Below are 27,603 nucleotides of genomic sequence, written 5' to 3' on the forward strand. Positions count from 1 at the left end.
TCCTCATCTGCTACCTACACTGTTACAGACCAAGAGCTGGATTGCGAAATCAGCCAGAGCATCTCTTCCCGAGAACACATGACCTAGGAGCGGGAATAGGCAATTTAGCCTGCCGAGCCCAACACCCTCAATGTGATCATGGCTGACCCCATCCTGGCCTCAACTCCACTGTCCTGTCCGTTTTGCATAACCCTTCAACCCATTACCAATTAAAAATCTGTCTAACTCCTCCATAAATTTACTCACTCTCCCTGCATCCACCACATTTTGGGATCGCAAATTCCACAGATTCACAACCCTTTAGGAGAAGTCGTTACTTCTCAAATCTGTGTTAAATTTGCTACCGCTTATCCTAAGATTGTGACCTCTCATGTCCTTGAAGAGGAAGCATCTTCTCCACATCTGCTTTGTCCATACCATTTAGCATCTTATATATCTCGATTTGATCTCTCCTCATTCTTCTAAACTCCAGAGATTATAGGCCTAAACTGTTCAGTCTCTCCTCATACGACAAACCCCTCATCTCTGGAATCAATCTAGTGAACCTCCTCTGCCTCCAATGCCACTACATCTTTTTTCATTGAAGATAGGAGGGAGAAAAGAAACAGACAAGTTTGCTGACATCAGGAATCAGGAAATGTTGGGATCTATTATGAAGGGAATATTGCTGAAAACAGACACATACTGTCAAAGCTTTTCATCTTAAACTCTTCAGAACAGATGCCGAGAAAACCAAATTTCAAAGAGAGCAGCAATTTATCCTGCATGAGAAAACGATGCTGATTGGTTGTCCGTGTCAGCTGTGATTGGTTGCGGAGTTACCATGCAGAATGTACCATGGAGCTGTTGCTAACTTTGCCTTAGTTTAATTGCTCTGTTTTATCACCTTTGCTCTTGAGTCGCCAGGTATCTTTATGATACCGCCACGTGGTTCAAGTCTGAGTAATGATCAATAATCCAATACACCGCTTAGTAAGATTTAAATCAAAGCACATTTATTATACACAGTAATCACTACTCATGCACAAATTCTACGTCTAAGCTACTTCTACAGCTAACAGGCCAATACTTAACTTGGAACTGGCCCACCAGGTCAGGGAAACGAATGGCCTTTCGTTCGGGTTCTGAGCCTGCGGGATTCGAAGTTGGTACAGATTGATAGCTAGGAGCGCCTATCTCGTAGCGAGCGTTGAAGTAAGACTTACAGTTCTGCCCAGCTGCTGAAGAGTGACGAGAGCTGGAGAAGCGGTTGAAGAGAGCGCCTTGAACTTGGGGCTCAATTCTTATAGTCCACAGGGGCTTCCCGCCTTTCGGGGCGGACCCTGTACCTGGTCCCAAGTGATTGGACTTTGTCCCAATCACTTGGTTTGATTTTCTCCAATGCTGGAGCGGTTCCCTGATCGATGGGCGGTCTTGAGGTGGTCGTTCACCTCCTTTTGTGTAGGCTTCTGCTGGCGCCGAAGAGTCTGGTTTTGCTTTGTGTGTCTAAATGTTGCTCATTGTTCCCGGGGATTGCTCATTAGTATGCAGATGGCGGGTGTTTTGTTATGCTGATGGTTGCTGGTATCGATCTTGTCTGGCCTTTCCAGAGGTAAATAAACAGTCAACCTGCAGCTGCTCGTTTGTGTCTTGTTGGCTGACTTTCCCATCAGCCTTTGCCGTTCGCCATTTTAAATCGGGAGTTAGCCATTTTAAGTGGCTACGGAGCAGTTGTTCCATGTTGTTTTGTTTAATTTTTAAAAAGATGCACTGCTGGGTCCTGTCCTGCTTGCAGAGATTGATCCCGGTGTATGAATATATGGAGCTCCTTGCAAGTGTAAAGTATATTCTGAGCCCGGCTGATAATCTTAAATTTGTTTTTAGTGACATGCCTGACACACTTGGGATTGTTCAGCCAGGGCTGCCCAACCATGGAACACATCTAATGTTCGGCATTATGTTCTGAGTTTTTCAAGCACAGGTTGGTTGAGTGAAATCTGTATTCTGCCTATTGTGAACAGCCAAAGGAGCGTGGTGTTTAATATTGTAAGGGTGAATGAAGAGGTTTAGTGAAAGGGTAATTAGATCCAATACCCCTGCATTACAGTAAAAAGCGTAAGGGAGTCAAATGCTCTATCTCAATGACTAAAGGTAATCCAGAAGGCATTCGATAAGGTGCCACACAAAAGGCTGCTGCATAAGATAAAGGCGCATGGCGTTATGAGTAAAGTATTAGCATGGGTAGAGGATTAGTTAACTGACAGAAAATATAGAGTGGGGATAAATGGGTATTTTCTGATTAAGTGACCAAGTGTTGGATGAAGGAAGTACAGTTGAAATCCATAAATCCATAGTTTATATGGATTTTAGCAAAGCCTTTGACAAGGTCCCACATGGGAGATTGATTAAGAAGGTTGAAAACACATGGAATTCAAGGTAGCTTGTCAAGATGGATCTGAATAGGAACTAGACACAAAGGGTGGTGATAGAAGGCTGTTTGAGTAACTGGAGGTCGATGTCCAGCGATGTACCACAGAGATCAGTGCTGGGTCCCTTATTATATGTTATATGTATAAATGATATTGACAAGAACATGGGGGGTTTGATAAGTAAGTTTGCAGATGACAGCAAGATTGGTAGGGTGGTTAATAGTGAAGAATGATTCCTGTCTTGGGTCACTGTCTGTGCGTTGTCTGCACATTCTCCCCGTATCTTCATCCGTTTCTTCCGGATGCTCCGGTTTCCTCCCACAAGTCCCGAAAGATGTGTTGCTAAGTAATTTGGACATCCTGAATTCTACTTCTGTGTACCCGAGCAGACGCCGGAGTGTGGCTTTTCACAGTAACTTCATTGCAGTCTTAATATAAGCCTACTCGTGACAATAAGATTATTATTATTATTCAACATTTGTAACATTTCGATGCTTTTAATCATCCTAAAAAAACGTTTCCATGTTTAAATTGTTTTTCCTCCTGTCCTCTGAAATCTAATGAGAATGGACTGTAAAACAGACTGTGCCGACTGTGTGCTGTGCATTGTACAAGCAGCTCTACATTCAGTGGAGAACCAACCTGGGGCGGCACGGTTGCACAGTGGTTAGCACTGCTGCCTCACAACGCCAGGGACCGGATTCAATTCCAGCCTTGGGTGACTGTCAGTGCGGAGTTTGCACATTCTCCCTTTCTCTGCGTGGGTTTCCTCCGGGTGCTCCAGTTTCTCCCACAGTCCAAAGATGTGCATTGGTCATGTTAAATTGACAGCCGACTTGTGACAATAAAGATTATTAATATTGGTGTCCAAAGGTGAGGTTACGGGGATAGGGTGGAGGAGTGGGCCTCGGGCCCAGGTAGGGGGCTCTTTCAGAGGGTCTGTGCAGACTTGATGGGCTGATTGGCCTCCTTCAGCACTATCGGGATTATATGTATGGTTACTGGTCCTATTAACAGCCCATTAACAGGTTTATCTTGTGGAGTAAATTAAACAATGTCTTCTCGCCTTTGTCTGTCTTTTGTTTTTCAAATAGCTGGGAATGGATTCTCACTGTTAAAATAAGAGAATGATGCATCACAACATCTGGTGTCATACCATCATAGGAGATGTGGAGGAGGTGGCGTAGTGGTGTTGTCACTGGACTAGTGATCCAGAGACCCAGGGTAATGCTCTGGGGTCCTGGGTTCGAATCCCACTCTGGCCGATGGTGAAATTTGAATTAAAAAATAAATAAATCTGGAATTAAAAGTCTAATGATAACCATGAAACTATTGCTGATTGTCGTAAAAATCCATCTGATTCACTATTGTCCTTCAGGGAAGGAAATCTGCCGTCCTTACCCAGCCTGGCCTATATGCGACTCCACACACAGCTGGCAAAGTGGTTTCCTATTAACTGCCCCCACTGTAATGCCCCAGCAAGAGTAGCCAAGCAAGCTGCTCAGTTCAAGGGCAATTAGTGATGGGTAAGAAATGCGGGCCCAACCAGCGACACCCACGTCCGAATAATGAATAAAAAGATTGGAGCTGGAATAGATCAATCAGCCCCTCGAACCTGCTCCATCATTCGGTTAGATCATGACTGATCTGATTGTGACCTTTACTCCACTTTCCTGCCTGTCCCCATAACCCTCGACTCCCTTTCCCACCAAAAATCTGTCTGACTCAGGCAGTGAGATCAATCCTGAGTGTGTGAACTGGACTCAGGAGTGAACTAGCTGCCCCGGGCTGTTCAGATTGCCCAGAAACCAGCACTCACAGAGTTAATGATTTCTAAATTCAAGACTGGGACCAGGAAACATTTCCATAGTTAATTAGCTGGGGAATTTCTTCAGCACCTGATGGTCCTGTAGCTAAACTTTATTCAAAATCATCTCCTGAAAACAGTATAAAAATCTCTGAGCTCTCTGCTCAAACTGCAGATCGAGCTGAAGGTGCTGAGAGTCAGTCAGTGGATTCACCAGTGATCTGAGCCGACACCAAGATGCTGAGAATCTTCTTAACCGTGTCTGTCCTCTTCTGGAACCAACTCGCTGCACGGGATCCGGCAGAAGAAGTGCTCAACTTTTGCCAAGATGAAGACTGTCTTAAACCCGTTGAAGCCATTCTGGGCAGGGTAAGTACGTTTACTGCATTGTGTTATGTCTGTACCAGTGGAAATTATTTAATGCCTGTATTTTTGGGTCAAAAACATTTTACTCTCATTTTACTGTCAAAAATCTGTCTAACTCAGGCAGGGAGGGTTGTCAATCCTGAGTGTGTGAACTGGAATAAATAGTGAAATAGCTGCCCCGGGCTGTTCAGGCATCCCGCGGACCGGCACTCACAGAGTTAATGATTTCCAAATTCAAGGTTGGGACCAAGAAAGAATTCTGAGGGACAGAATATATCTGCACTTTAGACACGGATTAATCAGGGATAGTCAGCATGGATTTGTTAAGGGAAGGTCTTTCTTGACAAATACAATTGAATGTTTTGAGGAGGTAACCAGGAGTGTTGATGAGGATAATACATTTGAAGTGGTCTATATGGACTTTAGCAAGGCTTTTGATAAGGTCCCTCATGGCAGACTGATCAAGAAAGTCAGGGACCAGGGACCATGGGATCCAAGGCAAAGTGACACATTGGATCCAAAATTGGCTGAGAGGCAGGAAGCCGAGGGTGATGGTCGAGGGATGATTCTGTGACTGGAAGGGCTGGATTCTCCGTCCCGGGATGCCCGGAATGTGTTCTCCGATGGAACGCAGAGTCAGGCATCAGGGTGAAATCAGGACTGGGCAGGCGCCGACCCGACGCAATACTCCAACCACCCCTGCTGACGGCGTGAGGGAGTGAGTGAGCACGCCAGCGGGAGCAAGTAAATCAATGCAAATGGGTGGTGAAGACCCAGTCCATGTATTTAACGGGCCTGACGCCCTGTTCTCTGCCCTCCCGTGATTCACTGGTCCCCGCGGCCAGGAAATACGTGGGCACGGTTAATTTGTGGTGTCTACCATCGTGACCCTGGCATAGTGGAGCTCACCATGGACCAATGAGGAAAAGTTGCCGCCTTGGCCAATGTCGATGTCCACCTCACGAAGGCCACAATGATAGAGACCATCAGGGCCCATCCGAGGTTCAACCCCTCCCCCCCCCCCCCCCCCCCGCCCCCCCCCTCCCCACACCGCACCTCGGCCCCCATCCCCTGAACCACACAGCAGCCCCCAAACCCCAGATTGCCTGGGAACCACCCACCCCACCCTCAAGATCAGGGGTGACCCAATCCACCCTCCTCAGGGACCACTGTGGTAAGGAGACCCCCAGAGGGACCACTGTGATTGGGAGAACCCCCAGAGACCCCTGTAAATGGGGGATGCCCTCCAGAGACCCCTGTAAATGGGGGGACCCCCCAGAGACCCCTGTAATAGTGGGACACCCCAAAAGCACCCCTGTAATAGAGGGACCCCCACATGCACCCCAACCCCCGGCCCACACAAACCCATAAACCCCACCCAGAGGGGACTGAATCACACCTGTCGGCAGTCTGCTTGCACCCCACCGTGCGCCACATGCCAACACCCATACCGCCTCCCATGGCCGGGTGTGGACGGTGGCCGAGGCACATGACAGGGCGGGTGTCACAGGCACCTCGGTACCAGGGCCACCTGGACATTGCAGTGGCTTTTCCGAGCTTGGCCCAATCACAACAGGTCAATGGCATTGCTCGGGCATTGACTGACCTGAGCACAGTCCCAGCGGGAGGTGGCACAATCCCTGTTCTGCTCGGCCACGAGCATTGGGACCCTGGTCGAGATGAGAGGGGGCCTACAGGGCTGGCAGCGCTGGATGGCGGGGGAGCCACGGAGCTCGCTCCGGCCACATTCCCATCCCAAGAAGTCGCCATTGGGCATCCCAAGGGAGGAGGAGGTGATGGGGGCCGTGTCAGTGACTCACAAAGGGGAGGTTACAGGGGGACACTATCTGGCAGGACGGATCTGCGCGTGGCGGGCACCATGTTGTACGGCGCGACTGCACAGGTCGTCGCCGTGCGCGTCCATGGCCACGGATCGGGCAATTGTCTGGTCGTTACTGTCGGGAACGCCGGGACCAACTTTTTCATCGTAAAACTAAACACTTCCTCTGGACATAGCCTCAAAATCAGAGAATCCAGAGCGAAGTGTTGACGCCAGCTCAGAATTCGTGGACAGGAAAACTGGCGCTGGACCTGGGCTGATTCTGCTGCTGTTGAGGGACTAGCACCGGCATCACATGGAACACAATCGATTCCACTGAGAAACGGTGCCAGATTCGCTCATTCCACGATGGACACTCAGGAGGCTGACAAGCTGCAGCCGCATATACACACTGCACTTCCCACACACACCACCCAGCCAACAAGGTGGCAGCGAGGAGAGCAGCCCCGAAGTTTGCCATTGCCGAGCTGGATACCCACTTGGATGCGGTGGAAGAGAGGCAGTTGACGCTGTACCCGGCCAGGAACGAGGCTGCCGGCTGACGCCATTTGCTGTGCCTGGGCGCAGGTGGCAGAGGCCGTCAGTGCCGTGGACAACACCGTCCAGACCAGCCGGCAGTGCCGTAAAAACCTGTAGGACCTCCTCAGGGTGATCACGGTGAGTAGGCAACACTGTGACCCTGGCACTAACCCTCGTAGCCTGACACCCCCCCCCCCCCCCCCTCCGCCCACCCCCATCTCCGGAGGATGGGCGAGTCACCACCCTGCCCCACATGTCAGCACCCATACCGCCCGCCATGGCTGGGTGCCCTGGCCACTGAGGCCACCAGCTAACCCCCCCCGGGCTGCTTGTGTCAGACTGTCTATCGCCGCTGTTTTCTGTTTGCCCCCCTCCCCCAGGAGAAGGCCGCACACAAACGCGGCGTGTGGGAGAAGACGGCAGGGGAACACCGGAAATGCTGCCTCCTCACTGTGGCATTGCAGAAGGCCCTGGACATGGTCGGCGGATCGGAGATCGCCAAAGTGGAATTCGGCCGCGGGCGAGGAAGTGAGACCCTGCTTAGTTACGGTTCCCCATGACACGTGTCAACCCCCTCAACACCACCCCCACCCCACCCCCTCACCAATCCCACCCCCAAACTACCCTCACCCCAACATCACCCACTCACCAATCCCACCCCAACACCACCCCCAAACTACCCTCACCCCAACACCACCCCCTCACCAATCCCACCCCAACACCACCCCCACACTACCCTCACCCCAACACCACCCCCTCACCAATCCCACCCCAACACCACCCCCACCCCACCCCGTCACCAATCCCACCCCAACACCACCCCCAAACTACCCTCACCCCAACACCACCCCCAAACTACCCTCACCCCAACACCACCCCCAAACTACCCTCACCCCAACACCAACCCCACCCCCTCACCAATCCCACCCCAACACCATCCCCACACTACCCTCACCCCAACACCACCCCCAAACTACCCTCACCCCAACACCACCCACACCCCACCCCCTCACCAATCCCACCCCAACACCACCCCCACACTACCCTCACCCCAACACCACCCCCAAACTACCCTCACCCCAACACCACCCCACCCCACCCCCTCACCAATCCCACCCCAACACCACCCCCACACTACCCTCAACCCAACACCACCCCCAAACTACCCTCATCCCAACACCACCCCCACACCACCCCTTCACCAATCCCACCACAACACCACCCCCACACTACCCTCACCCCAACACCACCCCCAAACTACCCTCACCTCAACACCACCCCCACCCCAACCCCTCACCAATCCCACCCCAACACCACCCCCACACTACCCTCACCCCAACAACACCCCCAAACTACCCTCACCGCAACACCACCCCCACCCCACCCCCTCACCAATCCCACCCCAACACCACCCCCACACTACCCTCACCCCAACACCACCCCCAAACTACCCTCACCCCAACACCACCCCCTCACCAATCCTACCCCAACACCACCCCCACACTACCATCACCCCAACACCAATCCCACACCCCCTCACACCCACTCTACCCTTATGCCACCCCCCCACCCCACTCCCTCACCCAGCACCACTCCCACACACCCTCACCCTGCACCACCCCCACACACCCCTCACCCCCACACCCCCTCACCTCACCCCCACACCACCTCACCCCCACACCCCCTCACCCCCACACCCACACCCCCTCACCCTGCACCACACCCACACCCCCTCACCCTGCACCACCCCCACACCCTGCACCACCCCCACACCCCCTCACCCTGCACCACACCCACACCCCCTCACCCTGACCACCCCCACACCACCCCCACCCTACACCACCACCACCCCTACAACATCCCCACACCACACTCACCCCCACACACCGCCACACCACCCCCACCCTACACCACCCTCAACCCACACCATCCCCACCCCACCCCCACCCCTACACCACCCTCACCGCACACCATCCCCACCCCACCCCCACCCCTACACCACTCCCACCCCCACACCATCCACACCCTACATCACCCCCACACCCTGCACCACCCCCACACCATCCCCACCCCCACACCACCCTCACCTCCACACCACCCCCACCCTCACACACCCTCATCCACACACCAACCACACACCACTCCCACCCCCACACCACCCTCTCCCCCACAACACTCCCACCCTCACACACCCTCACCCTCGCACCATTCCCCACCCCCACACCACCCTCACCCCCACACCACCCCCACACCACCCCCACCCTCACAGACCCTCATCCCCACACCAACCACACACCACTTCCACCCCCACACCACCCTCACCCCCACACCACTCCCACCCTCACACACCCTCACCCCCACACCACCCTCACCCCCACACACCCTCACCTCCACACCACCCCCACCCTCACACACCCTCATCCCCACACCAACCACACACCGCCACCACCCCACACCACCCCCACCCCCACACACCCTCACCCCCACACCACCCCCACCCCCACACACCCTCACCCCGACACCACCCCCACCCTCACACACCCTCTTCCCCACACCAACCACACACCGCCACCACCCCCACACCATCCCCACCCTCACACCACCCTCTCCCCCACACCACCCCCACACCATCCCCACCCTCACACCATCCTCTCCCCCACACCACCCCACACCACTCCCACCCCCTCGCCAATCCCACCCCAACACCACCCCCACACTACCCTCACCCCAACACCACCCCCAAACTACCCTCACCCCAACAACCCCCACACCACCCCCTCACCAATCCCACCCCAACACCACCCCCACACTACCCTCACCCCAACACCAATCCCACACCCCCTCACACCCACTCTACCCCTATGCCACCCCCCAACCCCACTCCCTCACCCAGCACCACTCCCACACACCCTCACCCTGCACCACCCCCACACACCCCTCACCCCCACACCCCCTCACCCCCACACCCACACCCTCTCACCCTGCACCACACCCACACCCCCCTCACCCCCTCACCCTGCACCACCCCCACACCCTGCACCACCCCCACACCCCCCCACCCTGCACCACCCTCACCCTGACCAACCCACACCATCCCCACCCCCACAACCCCTCACCCTGCACCACCCTCACCCTGACCACCCCCACACCACCCCCACCCTACACCACCACCACCCCTACAACATCCCCACACCACACTCACCCCCACACTCACCGCCACACCACCCCCACCCCTACACCACCCTCACCGCACAACATCCCCACCCCACCCCCACCCCTACACCACTCCCACCCCCACACCATCCACACCCTACATCACCTCCACACCATCCCCACCCCCACACCACCCTCACCCCCACACCACCCCCACCCTCACACACCCTCATCCCCACACCAACCACACACCACTCCCACCCCCACACCACCCTCTCCCCCACACCACCCCCACCCTCACACACCCTCACCCCCGCACCATCCCCACCCCCACACCACCCTCACCCCCACACCACCCCCACCCTCACAGACCCTCATCCCCACACCAACCACACACCACTTCCACCCCACACCACCCTCTCCCCCACACCACCCTCACTCCCACACCAGCCCCACACCAGCCCCACACCACCCTCACTCCCACCCTCACACACCCTCACCCCCACACCACCCTCTCCCCCACACACCCTCACCTCCACACCACCCCCACCCTCACACACCCTCATCCCCACACCAACCACACACCGCCACCACCCCACACCACCCCCACCCCCACACACCCTCACCCCCACACCACCCCCACCCCCACACACCCTCACCCCCACACCACACCCACCCTCACACACCCTCATCCCCACACCAACCACACACAGCCACCACCCCACACCACCCCCACCCCCACACCCCCTCACCCCCACACACCCTCACCCCCACACCACCCCCACCCTCACACACCCTCATCCCCACACCAACCACACACCGCCACCACCCCCACACCATCCCCACCCTCACACCACCCTCTCCTCCACACCACCCCCACACCATCCCCACCCTCACACCACCCTCTCCCCCATACCACCCCCACACCACTCCCACTCCCACACCACTCCCACCCCCACACCACCCCCACCCTCACACCACCCTCACCCTCACACCACCCCCACACCATCCCCACCCTCACACCACCCTCTCCCCCACACCACCCTCACACCACCCCCACACCACCCTCACACCACCCCCACCCCCACACCACCCTCATCCCCACCCCCACATGCCCCCCAAACCCCCTCCCACCAGCCCGCACTCTAATCATGCATCTTGCCTTGTGTCTTGCAGGACCTCCTGTTGAGTTGGCATCCCCCACCCCCAGCCAGTGCCACAGCTGGAGCCCCCCCCCCCCCCCCCCCCTCCCCACCCATGAGCTGGTCAGTGAAAGGGACAGCATCTCGGACACCAGCCCTCCACCCGAGACCCAGGACACCCCGGAGTTCGGGTCGGAGACTTCCCGTCACAGCTGTCTCCAACACCCTCCACCCTCCCAGAGACAGTCACCTCGGTTGGGCACTTTAGTGAAGAGGCTCCACACAGCTACTCCGGTACAGCAAGTGGAGGTAGGATCACCCAAGCAGAATGGGTGGCAACACGCCACCTTTCCCATCCAGGCCCAATCGCCCCAAAAGACACCTGCCAACGGGGACCCAGGCCGCAGGCAGGAATCACAGCAGGCTGCCTCCACTCCTGCTGTACCGTCTGGGGAACCACACATAGCGTTAGGGCCCGGAAGGTCAGAACGTTAGACACTAGTTAAGTTGGCACGGGTGCAGGGCACAGTTTAGTTATAGGGACTAGGGCACAAACCTGAATATATTCATTCACATTAAACACCTATCACCACTGCTACATCCTGCCTCAGTGCTCTGACTGATGCGTGCGAGGGGTAGGCTGGACTGGGCTGGCCAGGGGGATGGTGCGGGGTGGGAGGGGGTAATGGGCAGACATTGTGGGCGGCCTGTGCTTATTTTAAGCAGCTTTAGCAGCCTACGTCGTTTAAGCCAGGATGAAGGAGTCGTGCACACCGCATGGGTATCGGGAGCAGGGTGAATGCTGCGTACCTGATGGTCACATACCTTTCGGTTGGTTTAGAGAGGCCTGTCATCCACAGGTACTCGGAGCGGGGGACATGCACCCCGTCGATCACATCCTGGAGATGGCGATGGCGGCGAACCCTGCTGCCCGGGCAGCCTGGTACTTGCCCACATTGAAGTGGACGCATTGTGCCGCCTGGGCATATAGGGCCTCCGTGATGGCGCAGATGCACCTGTGCACCAAGGTCTGTGCAATCCCGGACAGGGCCCCACTCGGCGACTGGAAGGACCCCGTCGCATAACGGTTCAGGGCGACCATCACCTTGACAGCCACTGGGTGCAGGTGTCCGCCCCCAAAACCCCGCGGTGCCATCATCTGGCAGATGTGTCTCACTGTCTCGCTACTCAGCTGGAGTATTCAACGGCATGTCCAGTCCGGCAGGCTACACGGTGCACTGGGTTAGTGCTGCGGACCCTGCCCCTGCATGTCCCCTTCCCCCTGTCACCTCACCCCTGGCCCTGGTGCCCAACCCTGCTGCCAGTTGTACCATCAGTTGGTGCTCCCATGCCAGCAGTATGCTCCACGGCCCCCATCTGGCACCCCCGTGTAGGAGCTACTGTGGGCGTTGCCCTTGGGTGGGCCACGTGATTACCTGCCGGCGGGTGTGACCGGTTGCAGGGGGGTGTTGTATGGCGGATGGTGTGTGCGGGGGGATGGAGGGTGGAGTGTGGAGGTGGTGCAGTGTGGGCACCGCACTCGTAGGGCCGCTGTCACTCTGTAGAACCACAGGTCAAGGTGGTGGTCAGTAGGGTCCACAGTAAGATAGGCAGCCTTACGGTCCCAGGGTAAGTCATTCCCATCCCACCCCCCTCCCCACCCCCCATCCCCGTAAACCAACACGGCCGTGCCTCTTCATGTTCTAACCCCTCTCTCTCCCTCACAAGTGAACCTCGCTGTTGGGAATGCCCCCCCCCCCCCCCCCCAGCGTAGGCGGAACTTCATGGAGATCCCGAAGAAACCAGGTCGCTAATGATATGCAAACGTTGTTTAATGTATGTGCGGAGTAGAGCGCATTGATGCCGCTGTCGAGGCACTGGCCATAATGTTTGCAACAAGACTGCCTCATGGCGCCGAGGCCCCAGGTTCGATCCCGGCTCTGGGTCACTGCTCCTGTGGAGTTTGCACATCCTCCCCGTGTTTGCGTGGGTTTCGGCCCCACAACCCAAAGATGTGCAGGCCAGGTGGATTGGCCACGCTAAATTGCCCCTTAATTGGAAAAAATTAATTGGGTACTCTAAATTTATATATTTTTTAAATGTTTCCGCCAAGACTGATTCGCTGCTCAATCGCCATTCCCGATTTCGATGTCGATCGATGGAGAATCCCGCCCAGAAAGTCTGCAGCCAGCAATGTTTTGGAGTTCTGGAACCTTCTCCAAACCAACAACATAATGTAACAGCTGGGGATGGCGTGGGGTAAGTAGAGTTGGGGTTAAAGGTGAGGCATGATGTTGATTGGTGGAGCAGGCTTGAGGAGTTGCCAGGCCTACTCCAGTTCCTATTTCTTATGGTCTAATGACATTTTTTCTTTTCATTTTGGATTAGTGCCTAGATGTGAGGATCAATTGGGTGGCACGGCCGCACAATGGTTAGCACTGTTGCTTCAGGGGCTGGTTTAGCACAGGGCGAAAGAGCTGGCTTCTAAAGCAGACCAAGGCAGGCCAGCAGCATGGTTCATTCCCGTATCAGCCTCCCCGAACAGGTACCGGAATGTGGCGACTAGGGGCTTTTCACAGATCTTCATTTGAAGCCTACTTGTGACAATAAGCGATTTTCATTTCATTTCACAGCGCCAGGGTCCCAGGTTCGATTCCCGGCTTGGGTCACTGTCTGTGCGGAGTCTGCATGTTCTCCCCGTGTCTGTGTGGGTTTCCTCCGGGTGCTCCCTCTCACAAGTCCCGAAAGACGGCTGATAGGTGAATAGGACATTCTGAAGTCTCCCCCTGTGTACCCGAACAGGCGCCGGAATGTGGAGACTAGGGTTTTTTCACAGTAACTTCATTGCAGTGTTAATGTAAGCCTACTTGTGACAATAACAAAGATTATTATTCCAACCCATTGAAACTTCTCTGCTTAAATAATGCAGTAAAACACCCAAAGGGAAACACAATTACTGGACATGATTCAGTGTAGATGGCCTTCAATAACATTCTCCATATTTGTTTTAATTGAAAATCCAAGGGGAAGGAGTGAGGCCCATCGTGCAGTACATCTCTAAAGTTGAAAGAGTGCATGAGTGGGTAAGGAAAATAAATCTGGAAGTGGTGATGCCAAGATTTCTATCAAAAACTCCAAACCCTTTTACGAGGTCAGTCCATCCAGGACATGAATGCTGCTCCCACAGCTGGGAATCGGGGACAGTCCTCTCAACACTGAGGTGTTTTGGTGCTCGTTCAATTCTGTCATGTGATGATCGATTTTATTTTCTTGTTTTAGAGTTATGATGAGCTGGAATTTGACTTTCGCCAATTGGTTGTAACAGATAGTATTGGATCGAATGTGAGACTTGTAGTGGATGACGGCTTGTTCAAAATTGCCAATTATTCACTTGGTGAAAATGCTGCAGGTATGTCAGATGTTCCTTCAAAGTAACAATAGAATATAAAACAACCGTTCACTCTTTAACCTGTCACATTTGAAACTTTCTGTACAGATTGACACACTGACCAAAGAATTCCACCATTGTCAATCCCAGAGCGTTCCTCGTTCACATGTGACTAGTGGGTTGAAGGGCAATTTGGGCTACTTCTTTGATAACGGCAGGATTTATGCTCCCAGAATCTGGGAACGTTTCCACGTGAGCTGGGAGTGAGATTCCAAATTCATTTTCTGACTCCAGCTGTGGCTGTTGAATTTTCTGAGTATAATAAAAGCTCTTTGCTGGGTATGAATTCCACTATTGGAGTCGACATGAACCCTTGTGGAAGCTGATAAACTGCGTCTCTCTGTTTACTGGATGCTGCGAGAATGCTGGCCCCTGTCTGAGACTCAGTGGCAGGAAATTCAGCCTTGTTCAAGAGGAATCGTGTTTGACTAACTTCATTCAGATAGTAGCACAGTGGTTAGCACTTATGCTTCACGCGCCAGGGACCCAGGTTCGATTCCCGGCTTGGGTCATTGCCTGTGTGGAGTCTGCACATTCTCCCCCTGTCTGCCTGGGTTTCCTGTGGGTCATCCAGTCTCCTCCCATAAGTCCCGAAGACGTGCTGTTAGGTGAATTGGACATTCTGAATTCTCCCTCTGTGACTCGAACAGGTGCCGGAATGTGGCGACTAGGGGATTTTCACAGTATCATTGCAGTGTTAATGTAAGCCTACTTGTGACAATAATAAAGATTGTTATTATAATGGTTAATGGTGGTTGAGGGTGTACAGTTGATATTATGTCTGTTTACTTTCAAAAGGTGTTTTGCAAATTACTATATTTATAACAGACTGTCAGCAAAATTGAAACTCATGCGATGGAAGGGATTGGCAGCATGGAGACAGAATGGAACCAGTGACAGAAAGCAGAGAATAGTGGTGAACAGTTGTTTTTCAGACTGGGGAAGTAGACAGTGATTTTCCCCAGATATCAGTATTCGGACTATTGCACATTTTGTGAATATTATTCATCTAGATTTGGGTAAGCAACGTATAATGTCAACATTTGCAGGTGGAAGGGCAGCAAGGAGCCGCAGTCGGTTAACCCTGCCGCCTCATGACGCTGAGGTCCCAGGTTCGATCCCGGCTCTGGGTCACTGCCCGTGTGGAGTTTGACTACACTAAATTGCCCCTTAATTGGAAAAAATTAATTAGGTACTCTAAAGTTTTAAAAAAACAAACATTTGCAGATAATGAAAAATTGGGAAATGCAGCAATCGTTAAGGAAGTTCCGAACAGGAAAACCAATATTATGATCCGACAGACCTGACATAATATAGCAGGAGTGCTGGTGGGATGGGGGAGGTGGCGTCGTGGTATTGTCGCTGGACTAACAATCTAGAGACCCTGGGTAAAGGTATCGGGTCCCGGGTTTGAATCCGGGAATTAAAACTCAATAATCCAACGAAACTGCAGAGTACAGACAAGGAAGGGGCATGACCAGAACATGTGAGCGTGGTTGGTCAGGCATTCCTGGCACCGTACACATTTGTCCTCCAGCTCCGGGTTCTGGTTAAGTGAGCTCTGTGCATCACTTTCAGCTGCATTAGGCTTGGCCTTGCGCAAGTGGGAGTGGAGATGACCCTATGCAGTGCTTCACTCCAGAGTTCCCACACAATTTTAAACCGGCAGGTCTTCATTCCTTTTTTCCCTTGACCTGTCCAATGGGGAGCATGCCTTTCCCAGGAGCTGCCATTACAGGTCCCCGCAGCATCCCCTCCCTAGGATGTCCACATCCAATTGGTCCTCTAATGGCGATTGATGGGGTCAGTGTATAGGGCCTCCGAGACATCACTGAGGCCCAATATGCCCAGTCGCTACAATTTATCAAATTCAATATGGAGAGAGCCCACCATGATGCCCAGGAATCAGGGTTCGCCATCATCGGTGAGATCTCAGGGTGACCGATGGGATGCGTGTTTCCCTACGAGTACCTGCAGATGACAGGCCGGTCTTCACAAACTGAAAGGGGCTCCACTCAATGAAGGTGCAGCTGGTGTGTGACTATGAGATGTGCATCATGCAGCTTTGTGCATGTCACCTTCATCCTGGCACTCTTGACGGTTCATGATGTCTATAGACCCCCCTCCCCCGCCACTCTTGTCCCCGCCGCTAAGAGGTTGGCTCTTGGGTGACAGGGGTTATCTGATGTGGTCTTGGCTGGTGTTGCGAATCCAGAGACTACAGGCAGATGCGGAGACGCGCTACAATGACACCAACGCAATGATGAGGGGCATGATCGAGCGGATCTTCATTGCTTGGACCACTATGGAGGGTCCCTCCAGGAGCGTCTCCCATATTGTGACAGCAATGGCGACGAACCATGCTTCCCAGTCATCCCGATGGCATATAGAGTCTCAGTGACGTCTCGAAGTAGAGGAGCGATGTGGTGGGGAAGGGGCATGAACACCACCAAGGCCACCACGCACGGAACACTCTAATCGCTTCCAGGTTCACCGGCGCGGGGGAATACCCAGCGGCATGGAACCCCCGCCCTCCCCCCCCAACCACACCATGGCCACCACCCATCCTACAAACCACCTGCTGCGCAAGCCCTGCACACCCTTGCAACCCCCTCCGTGATACATACTTCCCTCGCTATGGGGTGTGGGCCCTGGGTTGGCAGTAACACCGGGTCTGGCCAAATGGATGGAGAATAATGACAACTCGCTCTGGGATGAGCTTGGTGCTCTGCATCGTTTGGCAATGTCTGACTCCAGCCCATGGCAGCACATCCAACCATCCACCTGGGTGATCCCTGCATCTGAGCTGGCCATTCTTTGGTGGCAGCGTTTTGGGGCTGTGGTCAGTTTGCTCATTCTCCCTGCAGTCCCCATTCCCATCCACACAGGGAGCAAGAATCACAAACCTGTTGGACAGGGACAAGGGCTGAGGCTCCTGCAACCCTACCTCCTGGATCTCTCTACCTGCCTCACTCACAGCCACACCCCTGTGTCCCTGACCACGTGTCACATTTAAGTCAGTTAGTCTAAGTGGTGTGACTGCCTGCTCAAACACAGTGTCCAGATACCTCTCCCGGTTACTGATGTGTCGCAGTGTCCGAAGCTCAGACTCCAGCTCATGAACTCTGAGCCAGAGTTCCTCACGCAACCAACACTTACTACAGGTGTGGTGACTGGGAACCACAATGGCGTCCAACAGCTCCCACATCTTGCAGGAACAACACATCGCTTGACCCTCCACCTCTATTTCATTTAATTCGTTTTTAATTTAAAACAAATGTTTTTTTATATCTCTCCTTATTACCTCAGCTTGAAACCCCAGGTGAAACTTTCTCCCCGTGACTGCGTGAGTTTCCTCCGGGTGCTCCGGTTTCCTTCCATAAGTCCCGAAAGATGTACATGTTAGGCGAATTGGACATTCTGAATTCTCCCTCTGTGTACCAGGACAGGCACCGGAATGTGGGGACATGGGGATTTTCACAGTGACTTCATTGCAGTGTTAATGTAAGCCTACTTGTGACACTAATAAATTAGTGGGTAGCATGGAGGCACAGTGGTTAGTACTGTTGCTTCACAGTTCCAGGGTCCCAGGTTTGATTCCCGGCTTGGGTCACTGTCTGTGTGGAGTCTGCACCTTCTCTCCGTGGCTGTGTGGGTTTCCTCCGAATACACCGTTTTCCTCCCACACGCCAAATATGTGCGTTGGATTGGACATGCTAAATTGCCCTTAGCGCCCAGAAAGGTGAGGTGGGGTTACTGGGTTATGGGGAAATGGTGGAGTTGTGGGCTTAAGTAGGGTGCTCTTTCTAAGGGCCGGTGCAGACCTGATGGGCCGAACGGCCTCCTTCTGCACTGTAAATTCTATGCTTCTATTATTATTATTAATTATCCACCAGCATTCATAATTGGATGTAGCAAGATTGCTGGAGCGGGATTCTTCGGAAACCGGCGGGAAGGAGTGGCGTGAACCAGTCTGGCGTCAGGCCGCTCCAAAGGTGCGGAATCTTCCTCACCTTCAAGGGGTAGACCGGCGCCGGAGTGGTTTGCGCCGCGCCGGCTGACGCGGAAGGGGCTTGATGCCACGCAACCGGTGCCGAAGGGCCTCCCCCGGCTGGCGCGAGTTGGCGCATGCGCGGGAGTGCCAGCGTGTGTTGGCGCCATCCCAGCGCATGCGCAGGGGGGGTTCATCTCCGCGCCGGCCAACGCGAACCAGTACACCAGCCGGCGCGGAGGAATAGAGTGTCACCACGGCACAGGCCCGCCTGCGGATCGGTGGGCTCCGATCGCGGGCCAGGCCTCCATGGGGGCACCCCCGGGGCCAGATCCCCCCCGTGCCCCCCCCCCCCCCCCCGAGGACCCGGAGGCCGCCCACGGAGCCAGGTCCCGCCGGTAAGTACCTGTCGTAACATATGCTGGCGAGACCCACCAAAAACTGGCGGCCACTCGGCCCATCGCGGGCCGGAGAATCGCTGGGGGGGGGGGGCGCTGCCAGCGGCCGCCAACCGGTGCGGTGCGATTCCCGCCCCCACCAAAACCCCGGCGCCGGAGAATTCGGCAGCCGGCGGGGGCGGGATTCACGCCACCCCCGACGATTCTCCGACCCGGCCGGGGGGGGGTCAGAGAATCCCGCCCCAGAGCTTCGATCTGATCCATTGGTTGTGGGATCGCTTAGTTCTGCCTATCACTTGCTGCTTATGTTGTTTGGCCTGTGTTGTAGCTTCAGCAGGTTGGCACTTTTTCACTATACCTGGTGTTGCTCCTGGCACACTCTCCTGCACTCTTGATTGAAGCAATGTTGACCCGCTGGATTTGTTATAGCAGTCAGAGAATCCCCACAGTGCAGAAGGAGACCATTTGGCCCATTGAGTCTGCACCGACTGTCTGAAAGAGCATCTCACCCAGGCCCACTCTCCTGCCCTATCCCCGTAACCCCACCCCACTGGGGCTGTTTAGCACAGGGTTAAATTGCTGGCTTTGAAAGCAGACCAAGACAAGCCAGCAGCACGGTTCAATTCCCGTACCAGCCTCCCCGAACAGGCGCCGGAATGTGACGACTAGGGGCTTTTCACAGTAACTTCATTTGAAGCCTACTTGTGACAATAAGCGATTTTCATTTCATTTCATTTTCAACCTGCACATCTCTGGACATTAAGGAGCAATTTCAGCAGGGCTAATCCACCGAACATGCACACATTTGGACTGTGGGAGGAAACCGGAGTACCCGGAGGAAACCCATGCGGACACGGGGTGAACAAGCGAACTCCACACAGTTACCCAAGGCCGGAATTGAACCCGGGTCACTGACACTGTGAGGCAGCAGTGCTAACCACTGTGCCACTGTGCAGCCTGGTGGTTATGGTAGAGGGAGGAATATGCCCAGCCATGAAGTTACGGATTGGGTTTGAGTACCATTCTGCTGCTGATGATGACCCACAGCACCTCCTCAACGCCCAGTCTTGAGTTGCTAGGTCAGTTCACAGTTTATCCATTTAGCACAGAGGTAACAAAAACAGAAAATAAATACTGCTACACAACACAATGGAGGGTATCCTCAATGTGAAGATGGGACTTCATCTCCACAAGGACTGTGCAGTCGTCACTCACACTGATACTGTCATGGACAGATGCACCTGCGGCAGACAGGTTGGTGAGGAAGAGGGCAAGTATGTTTTTCCCTCTGTTGATTCCCTCACTGCCTCCCGCTGCCCCAGTCTAACAGTTCTTTCTGACCCAGCCAGCTCGGTCTGTGGTGGTACTACCGAGGCACTGCTGGTGATGGACAGTGAAGTCTCCCACCCGGAGTACATTCTGCACCTTTGCCACCCTCAGTGGTTCCTCTAAGTGCTGAAGGGTAAATAGGGATGGGCAATAAATGCTGGCCCAGCCAATGATGCCCACATTCAATGAATAAAACAGCAAATTAGCGAAACGCCGGCGGAATGCAGAAGGGGAAGTTTGCGATTTAAATTGCTTTGTTGGATAGTTTGCAGCTCAAAAGCACTTCCAGACAATTGTGAATGCTGACTTGGGAAGTTCCGAGTCATTTCCCAGAATATCTTTGGAATACCCTCTCCAAATCCGACTCTGGGAAGAACGGAAGTCACGGCAATGATCTGGAATGTTCTGTTTGAACTGGAGGCAAATGCAAGACTAAATTTCAAAAGAGAAGTATTTAACTGATCGGGAAAGTGTGTCGGTCTGTGGGAAAAGAGCGAGTCAATGCAATTAAATGGATAAATCCAATCGAGGAATGAGACCAACATCACACACAGCTCTGTTCAACTAGGGGCGCAATTCTCCCAATTCTCTTAGTGCCGGGCGGATGCGGTGAATCTGGTGGGAGGTAAAATGTCGAACACCCGCTGGTGTAAAACTACGTTGTAATTCTCCTAATGGTGTGTTAATGGCGGCTCAGTCAACCCGCTGGCAGGTGGCGTAAATGTCATATACATTCATTTGCGCCCATGAATGCTCATTAAAGCAGCTGCTGCCAGTATCCCATCAGGCTTTCCAATTATGCGTCACATCAGTGGCAAATCACATTGGTGTCAAACCCGAGTGATGAAGGTTGGCGTGAGCATATGGCCCTCGGTTCACCAGAGATTATGAGGTGAATGGAACACTGCCAGAGTGCTGCACTGCTCCTGATGCACTGTTCACCACTCTGCCGGGGCAGACCAGTTCCTGCCCTCCAACTCCATGCCGAGCTGGTCTCCACGGACAGCACCGTGCTGCTGGACTCATGGACACTCCTGTGGCACCGTTTCTGGTTCAGTACTGTGCCTGGGCTTGGCGAGTACAGGGGTCTCCTTCTCCCCCCCCCCCCCCCCCCCCACCACCCCCCTTCCGCCGGTGCCACACACCAGTGTCTATCTGGACAGCTCTGTGCTGTGGGACTCATGCAGCCAATGCAACAAAGGTCCAAAGTTTGACCAGGGATGGAGTGCGAGGTGAGTTGTGGGGTCAGGAAGGTGTTTTGATGGCTTGACGAAGACAAGAGGGGCAATGTGGAAGGAGGGTTATGCAAGGGGTGGGGGGGGGGGTGCGTGAGGGCTGATGACGGAGAAGCAAGGAGATGGATGAAGAAAATGAACAATAGAAGATGGAGGGAAGACCAAGGGAAGGGAACCTGGAGCCCGATAAGGCTGCATGAGAAGCTCACAAACAATGGGGTCAAAGGAATACCACACAATTTACTGTAAGAAGTCTTACAACACCAGGTTAAAGTCCAGCAGGTTTGTTTCAAACCACTAGCTTTAGGAGCAGTGCTCGTTCCTCAGGTGATTCACCTGGTGTTGAAAGACCTCTTACTGTGCTCAGCCCAGTCCAACGCCGGCATCTCCACATCACACAATTTTCAGGGGCTGGTTTAGCACAGTGGGCTAAATAGCTGGCTTGTAATGCAGAACAATGCCAGCAGCGTAAGTGCAATTCTCGTACCGGCCTCCCCGAACAGGCGCCGGAATGTGGCGACAAGGCGCTTTTCGCAGTAACTTCATTGAAGCCTAATTGTGACAAAAATCGATTATTATTATTATTATATTATTATTACTGGACGACGATGCACAAAGATGCCAGAGGCTGTGGGTGGAGATCCATGTGGGGCATGGGCATCTCACAGGTGATGGGCTCGGGGGGAGGGTGGTTGGATTGAGGAACAGAATTTCTCTTGAGGCTGCTAGACTTTTCCAACTGTGTTGTGAACATGCTGCACAGTCCGGTGAAGAGAGGTGGGCTGCAGAGTGTGATATGAGTCTGCTGGACTGATATTTAAATATGGTGTCGGGAGGCACACTACGAGTGTGACCATGCTGGTCACATGCTGCTCTACATCCTGGTTACTTATTCATTTGCATTTTCCCTTAAAGTGATATCACAACATTTTCCACATCTCAGCAAAGTCACCCTGGCCCCTCACCTGGAACAATGACTCCCATCAGCTGACCACCTAGTTTAACGCTGTAACAGATATTTCTTTGTCTGCAGGTACCGTTGTTCCTGTCTCCGCCCCTTGGGGAGCTGATGGATACTTGGAAAATGGCACAATACAACAGAGATTCAAAGTGTTTCTCCCGATAGTTCCCCAAGTCATCAATCCACCTGAACCAACAAATCCGACAGTTAAAATAGTAACAGAACCTCCTATTGTGTACTTTGTAAGGTAAGTGAGTGATATATTGTGATTGATGTTTCTTTCTGTCAGCTCTTGTATCAACATCACTCAACCTGGGCCGGAATTCTCCCATTTTGAGACTACGTGCTGGGGGTGTGCGGGAACGTGGAGTGTTTTCCGCTGCAGCGGATTTCCGGAAAACACTCTGAATCTTCCCACTCTTCCTCTTTAATTATTCACCTGGGCGTTTTACGCTGTTTTCAGGCCTGGATGGTGTGTAGTCCGCCGTCATGTCTGGATTTTATATTAAAAAGATATCCAACAACACTGACCCACCATTGAAAAAAGAAGGTGGACCTCTTGAAAAATGAAGATCGATCTCCAGGAACATTGTGAGGCCGGAGGATGGACTCCCGCCAGGACACCAAATCTGGAAGGTCCATGTTCACATACTCCCCTAACCCACTGCTGTGGTGTTCCAGGGTCCAGGGTTATGGCCGGTATCCATCCTGAGCTCTGTAGGCAGTGCCACGCATCCCGACCTTGGCACACTATATTGTGAAATATGTTTCTCACACTGGTGTATTTTCCCGCCAGAACGGCAGAGAACCTATCCTGGTAGGAGGGCAGTTCTCCCTCTATATCCATTACCGGATGTAAATGGTGTTCATGCCGGCCTCTTGTTAGCTTTTCCTTCCAGTCATGGTGGGCACCCTGAGGCCCCTCTGCTACCGCACACTCTCTAGAACTGTACCATTAAGTCTGGATCTCTCCATCCAGTCTGCAAAATGCTTCACCTCACATTTCTCTGTATTAAACTCTATCACTTGTCTGTCCATTTGGCGAGCTTCTCGATGATGTCACTACAGCTGTGGACTAACTGAATGGTGGAGGCGGCTCAATGGGCTGAATGGTCAATTCCTGTTCCTGTTGTCCTGGCAACCAACTTGGTTTCCAAACAGGTTTTATCAGGAAGAATAAAATTTAAATCCCTCTCTTCTTAATTCTGTTACAGGGGTTTTGACGAGGTTGTTGATGACGAACAAATTAAAGTACGCGTGATTCAATTCCTGAATGACTTGGAAGAAGACAACCAACCCTTCAACAGGGCACGTTTTGTCCTCGCTGTTTTTAGCACAAATGGACTAATGGAAATAGGTTTTGAAAAGACAGAAGAATGAAGGCTTTCTGGAAGGTTCTGTTACCTTTCAAGACATCAAACAGTGAGATGTGCTTAACTCTATTCTAAAACTGTTTAACTTTCCATTGGGTTTAACCTGGAATACTGAGCATAGTTTTAATCTCCTTACCTCAAGAAGGATATATTTACCTTTGAGGGAAGGCAATGTCAGTTCATCGGACAGATTACGTATCTGTGTCAACATTGGAATTCCGGACAATGCCACCAATATTCCGTCTCCAAATCCCTGTGACCCTGTTTCTCAATATTGCCCTCTACTGGCAGTTAGTAATTTTGACTCCCGCACACACTGCAGCATTTATTCTAGATTCAAAAATATTCAGCCACATTAATATCAACAGTGAACATTTCTTCTTCATTCACACACACTTCCCATTGATTGTTTAGCTCAATGATTCTGAACAATGTTTTTTTCTCGAGGTCCAGTTCAGTTTGTCTCCACATTGTCCTGGGACAGACAGATCTTGCTTCTCACCAGGGGCTGGACCTTTTTGTCTTTCGCAAAATTAAATAAATACAGAGACTCTTCAAGTCCGCTCCACCATTCAGTAAGATCATGGCTGATCTTCGACCTTAACTCCACTTTCCCACTCTGTCCCTCGAGTGTGTAATCTGTCTAATAAACAGGTAATGCAGTCCCACTAAAGTCGGTTCATCCATCCTTAACTAACGAGACCAAACATCACAACATCATATTCTCCCTGTTATGTTCTTAACGACTCACTTAACCAACTAAATATGGAGCAAACACATGATGGTCCACCCACACGTTAACTATCCATGTGACTCCAGCCCTGACATATTTGAATGTCCCTGAGTCCTGGCTGCTCTTTTTCCTTTAATATTGTTTGTAATGAGGTTTCCCTTCAATATCTCAAACTCATTGCTGAACACGTCTCCACACTGCACATATGCAGGGCAAAACTCAATTGTACAGGGTGGTGGGCCCTCTATTGGGTAACGGGGATTAATCACTGCAGTAATTCGCTTTTTCTGTTATCTTGCTTTAAATGAATTGTGCACAGACTGAGACTGAGATGGTCCGAGTGACAGATACAGTTCCAGAATTTTCTATCTTCACACAGCGATGGTTTATATTCATGTTTATCCATCATACTGACCAGAATGTTTTAAATTGATGTGAAAAGAGTGAATTGAAATTGAAGTACAGAGTATTAAAGCTGTTAAATGTGAAATCATGGAGTGATCAGATGTGGGATTGTCCCTGGGCTCTCTCACTCGGTGTTAGTTCCAGATTTAATTATTTAACGACAAGGGAATATTTAAACTGTAAAGAGACAGTGTGTTCACCATTTGTAAAATACTGAGATTTTCATCGCATCATCTGGAAGAATTTCCTTCAATGTTTGAATAGTTCTGTCTCCTGTGCTCTGAAATATAATGGGAATGGGCCATAGAACAGACTGTGTGGAATAGGCACTGGACACTGCAGGAAGAACACGACACTCACTGGAGAAACCTGCTAATGGGGACTCCCTGTATGGGGAGGAAAGTATTCCCTCTTCCTGTCATTCCTGATAATCAAACACTGGACATTGTGTTGGGGACGATTAAAAAGGTTGTTTCTCAATCCAGTTTGGTCTGACTCAGACCAGTCCAGGTTCAGGAAACAGATGGGTCCAGGTCAGGAAAGTGAAGTGGGAGTTTTGTGACTCTGACGTGAAGCAGCTTAAAACTGATCCTTAAACCGGAGCAAGAATCCCAATCTAAAATTAGAATCCAGAGACTGAAGGTGGAATAAAGTTTCAGTTCAGATCTCCTCAAACTCACACTGGGAGCTGACATTGGGAATATCGACAGACTGAATCTGTGATTGAGAAAATGAATGATTCAGATCTGACTCCTGTTAACAGGTGACCCATTCACAGGTTTCTCTTGTGGAGTAAATAAACCATTGTCTTCTCGTCTTTGTTTGTCTTTTGTTTTTCAAACTGCTGGGAATGTCTTCTCACTGTGAAATAAAGAGGGTGATGCATTTACACATTTGGTCTCGTGTTAGATTCTTCCTCAGAAATAAATCTGGGTCAATGATCACATCACTAGTTTCATATTCGATAAACTCCACATTTCAGTGAAATGATTCTGTTAAAATATTGAGGTGTAAAATTAAAGAATGAGAAAGAATGAAGAGACAGGGAGTAATTTATTGAGAGATGCAACACTTGGGGAGTGAGCTCCATATTGGTCAGGTGACAGCTCACATCCCCGTGCAGCCCGACACTTCAATCTGTCAAACTCCACTCTGAACAGTCTTTCTAACTCTGTCAATGGGACAGCAATGAGACAAAAGCAGGATAATGCCATTGATTGGAATTTCTTTCAGTCTTATCGGGAGAGATCGAGGAAACTGAAACCAGGGAACAATCTCAGATTGGCCATTTAAGGCCATTGAATACAGAGATACGGAGGAGTTTCTTTACTCCGAGTGCGGTGATGTTTGGAATGCTCTTGAAGATTGTCTCCACTGGGAACCTGCGAGGAACATGATTGACCTCCACCACTGCTGCTTTAGACTGAAATCAAGTCATGGGTCTAATACATCATGAATCAGCTGTCCAGCCAACCAGTCCCCAACATATCACAGCATTAGTGTCAGCATCTCGGATGTCTCAGTGTTTTAATCACAGAAACAGCTTTTCGGACAACGCTCTGACATGAGAATTCCCTTTGCCTAGACTGCAGCAAGTTATTCACCCAATCACACAGCATTTATTGAGAAAATCTGACCCAAATATTAGGCTTTCCGCAGAGTGGGGCACCCTTTAAAGGTGGCGCCCCGATTTCAGTGTAGCTGGGTTTGCTGGCTCTATCAGGCCACACCTTACCAGAGTGACAACGCAAACCGCGCCCCCGAGTTTTTGTGTCAGTAGATCTGGTCACAAAACCTGGCTGTGTTCCTGGAGATGAACAAGTTGTTTGTCAGTCTGTTAACGCACCCTGGGCCAGAGCACGGACAATTCCAGCCCCACAGGCCCCCGAGTCCTAACACAAGTCAATTAACCAATAATTAATTTAAAGTTTCTGAGATCCTTGGCCCTTGACTACTCCAATGACTTACAGGCACCAGGTTTGTCAGTCAAACACAACACCCGTTTTGAGATAAGGCAGGCAATAATTATACTTGAATATTGGCCAGCTAAGATACTACTTCCAGCCCTCCTGACCCTTTTTTACCATCCCACCCTCTACCTAAACACGCACAAGACATACACATGGAGAGGGAGGGGGAAGAGAAAAATAAAAGAAGTTTCATGTGAGATGGAAAATAAGTGCCCAGATGTTGAAGTCATTTTTCAACTGACTGTCCTTCTAGGGTATGGAAGGATTGAGAACCACCGGTTGGATGACCAACAGGAATCTTCTGGCTGTAACATTCTGTCCGAATCCCCAGACTGTGGGTTTTCCTCTGGGGAGTCAGTTTCATTTTTACTGACCGGAATCACAAAACGTGATGGGGCGGAGAATCGGTCTTGCCGCCAAAATCATGGAGGGCACCGGGTTGAAGCCTCTTTGCAATTCTTCGATGCCTCAACAGCAACATCAATGCGTACCACTCTGCAGGTTCAGTAAGCAATGTCAGCATAT

The 27,603-nt window shown here is 52.1% G+C and overlaps 1 protein-coding gene across 1 annotated transcript; it reads left to right on the forward strand.

Annotated features, from left to right (window-relative positions):
- The first annotated feature begins 4,371 nt into the window (after nt 1-4,371).
- Nucleotides 4,372-25,997, forward strand: LOC140411128 (uncharacterized). The gene is made up of 4 exons (XM_072500189.1): nt 4,372-4,584; nt 14,515-14,644; nt 22,670-22,844; nt 23,812-25,997. Exons 1-4 carry the CDS (start codon nt 4,453-4,455, stop codon nt 23,975-23,977), a joined length of 603 nt encoding a protein of 200 aa, XP_072356290.1. The 5' UTR covers nt 4,372-4,452; the 3' UTR covers nt 23,978-25,997.
- Nucleotides 25,998-27,603: the final 1,606 nt, after the last annotated feature.

Source organism: Scyliorhinus torazame, chromosome 4 (genome assembly GCF_047496885.1).
Source record: "Scyliorhinus torazame isolate Kashiwa2021f chromosome 4, sScyTor2.1, whole genome shotgun sequence".
Taxonomy (NCBI): Eukaryota; Metazoa; Chordata; class Chondrichthyes; order Carcharhiniformes; family Scyliorhinidae; genus Scyliorhinus; species Scyliorhinus torazame.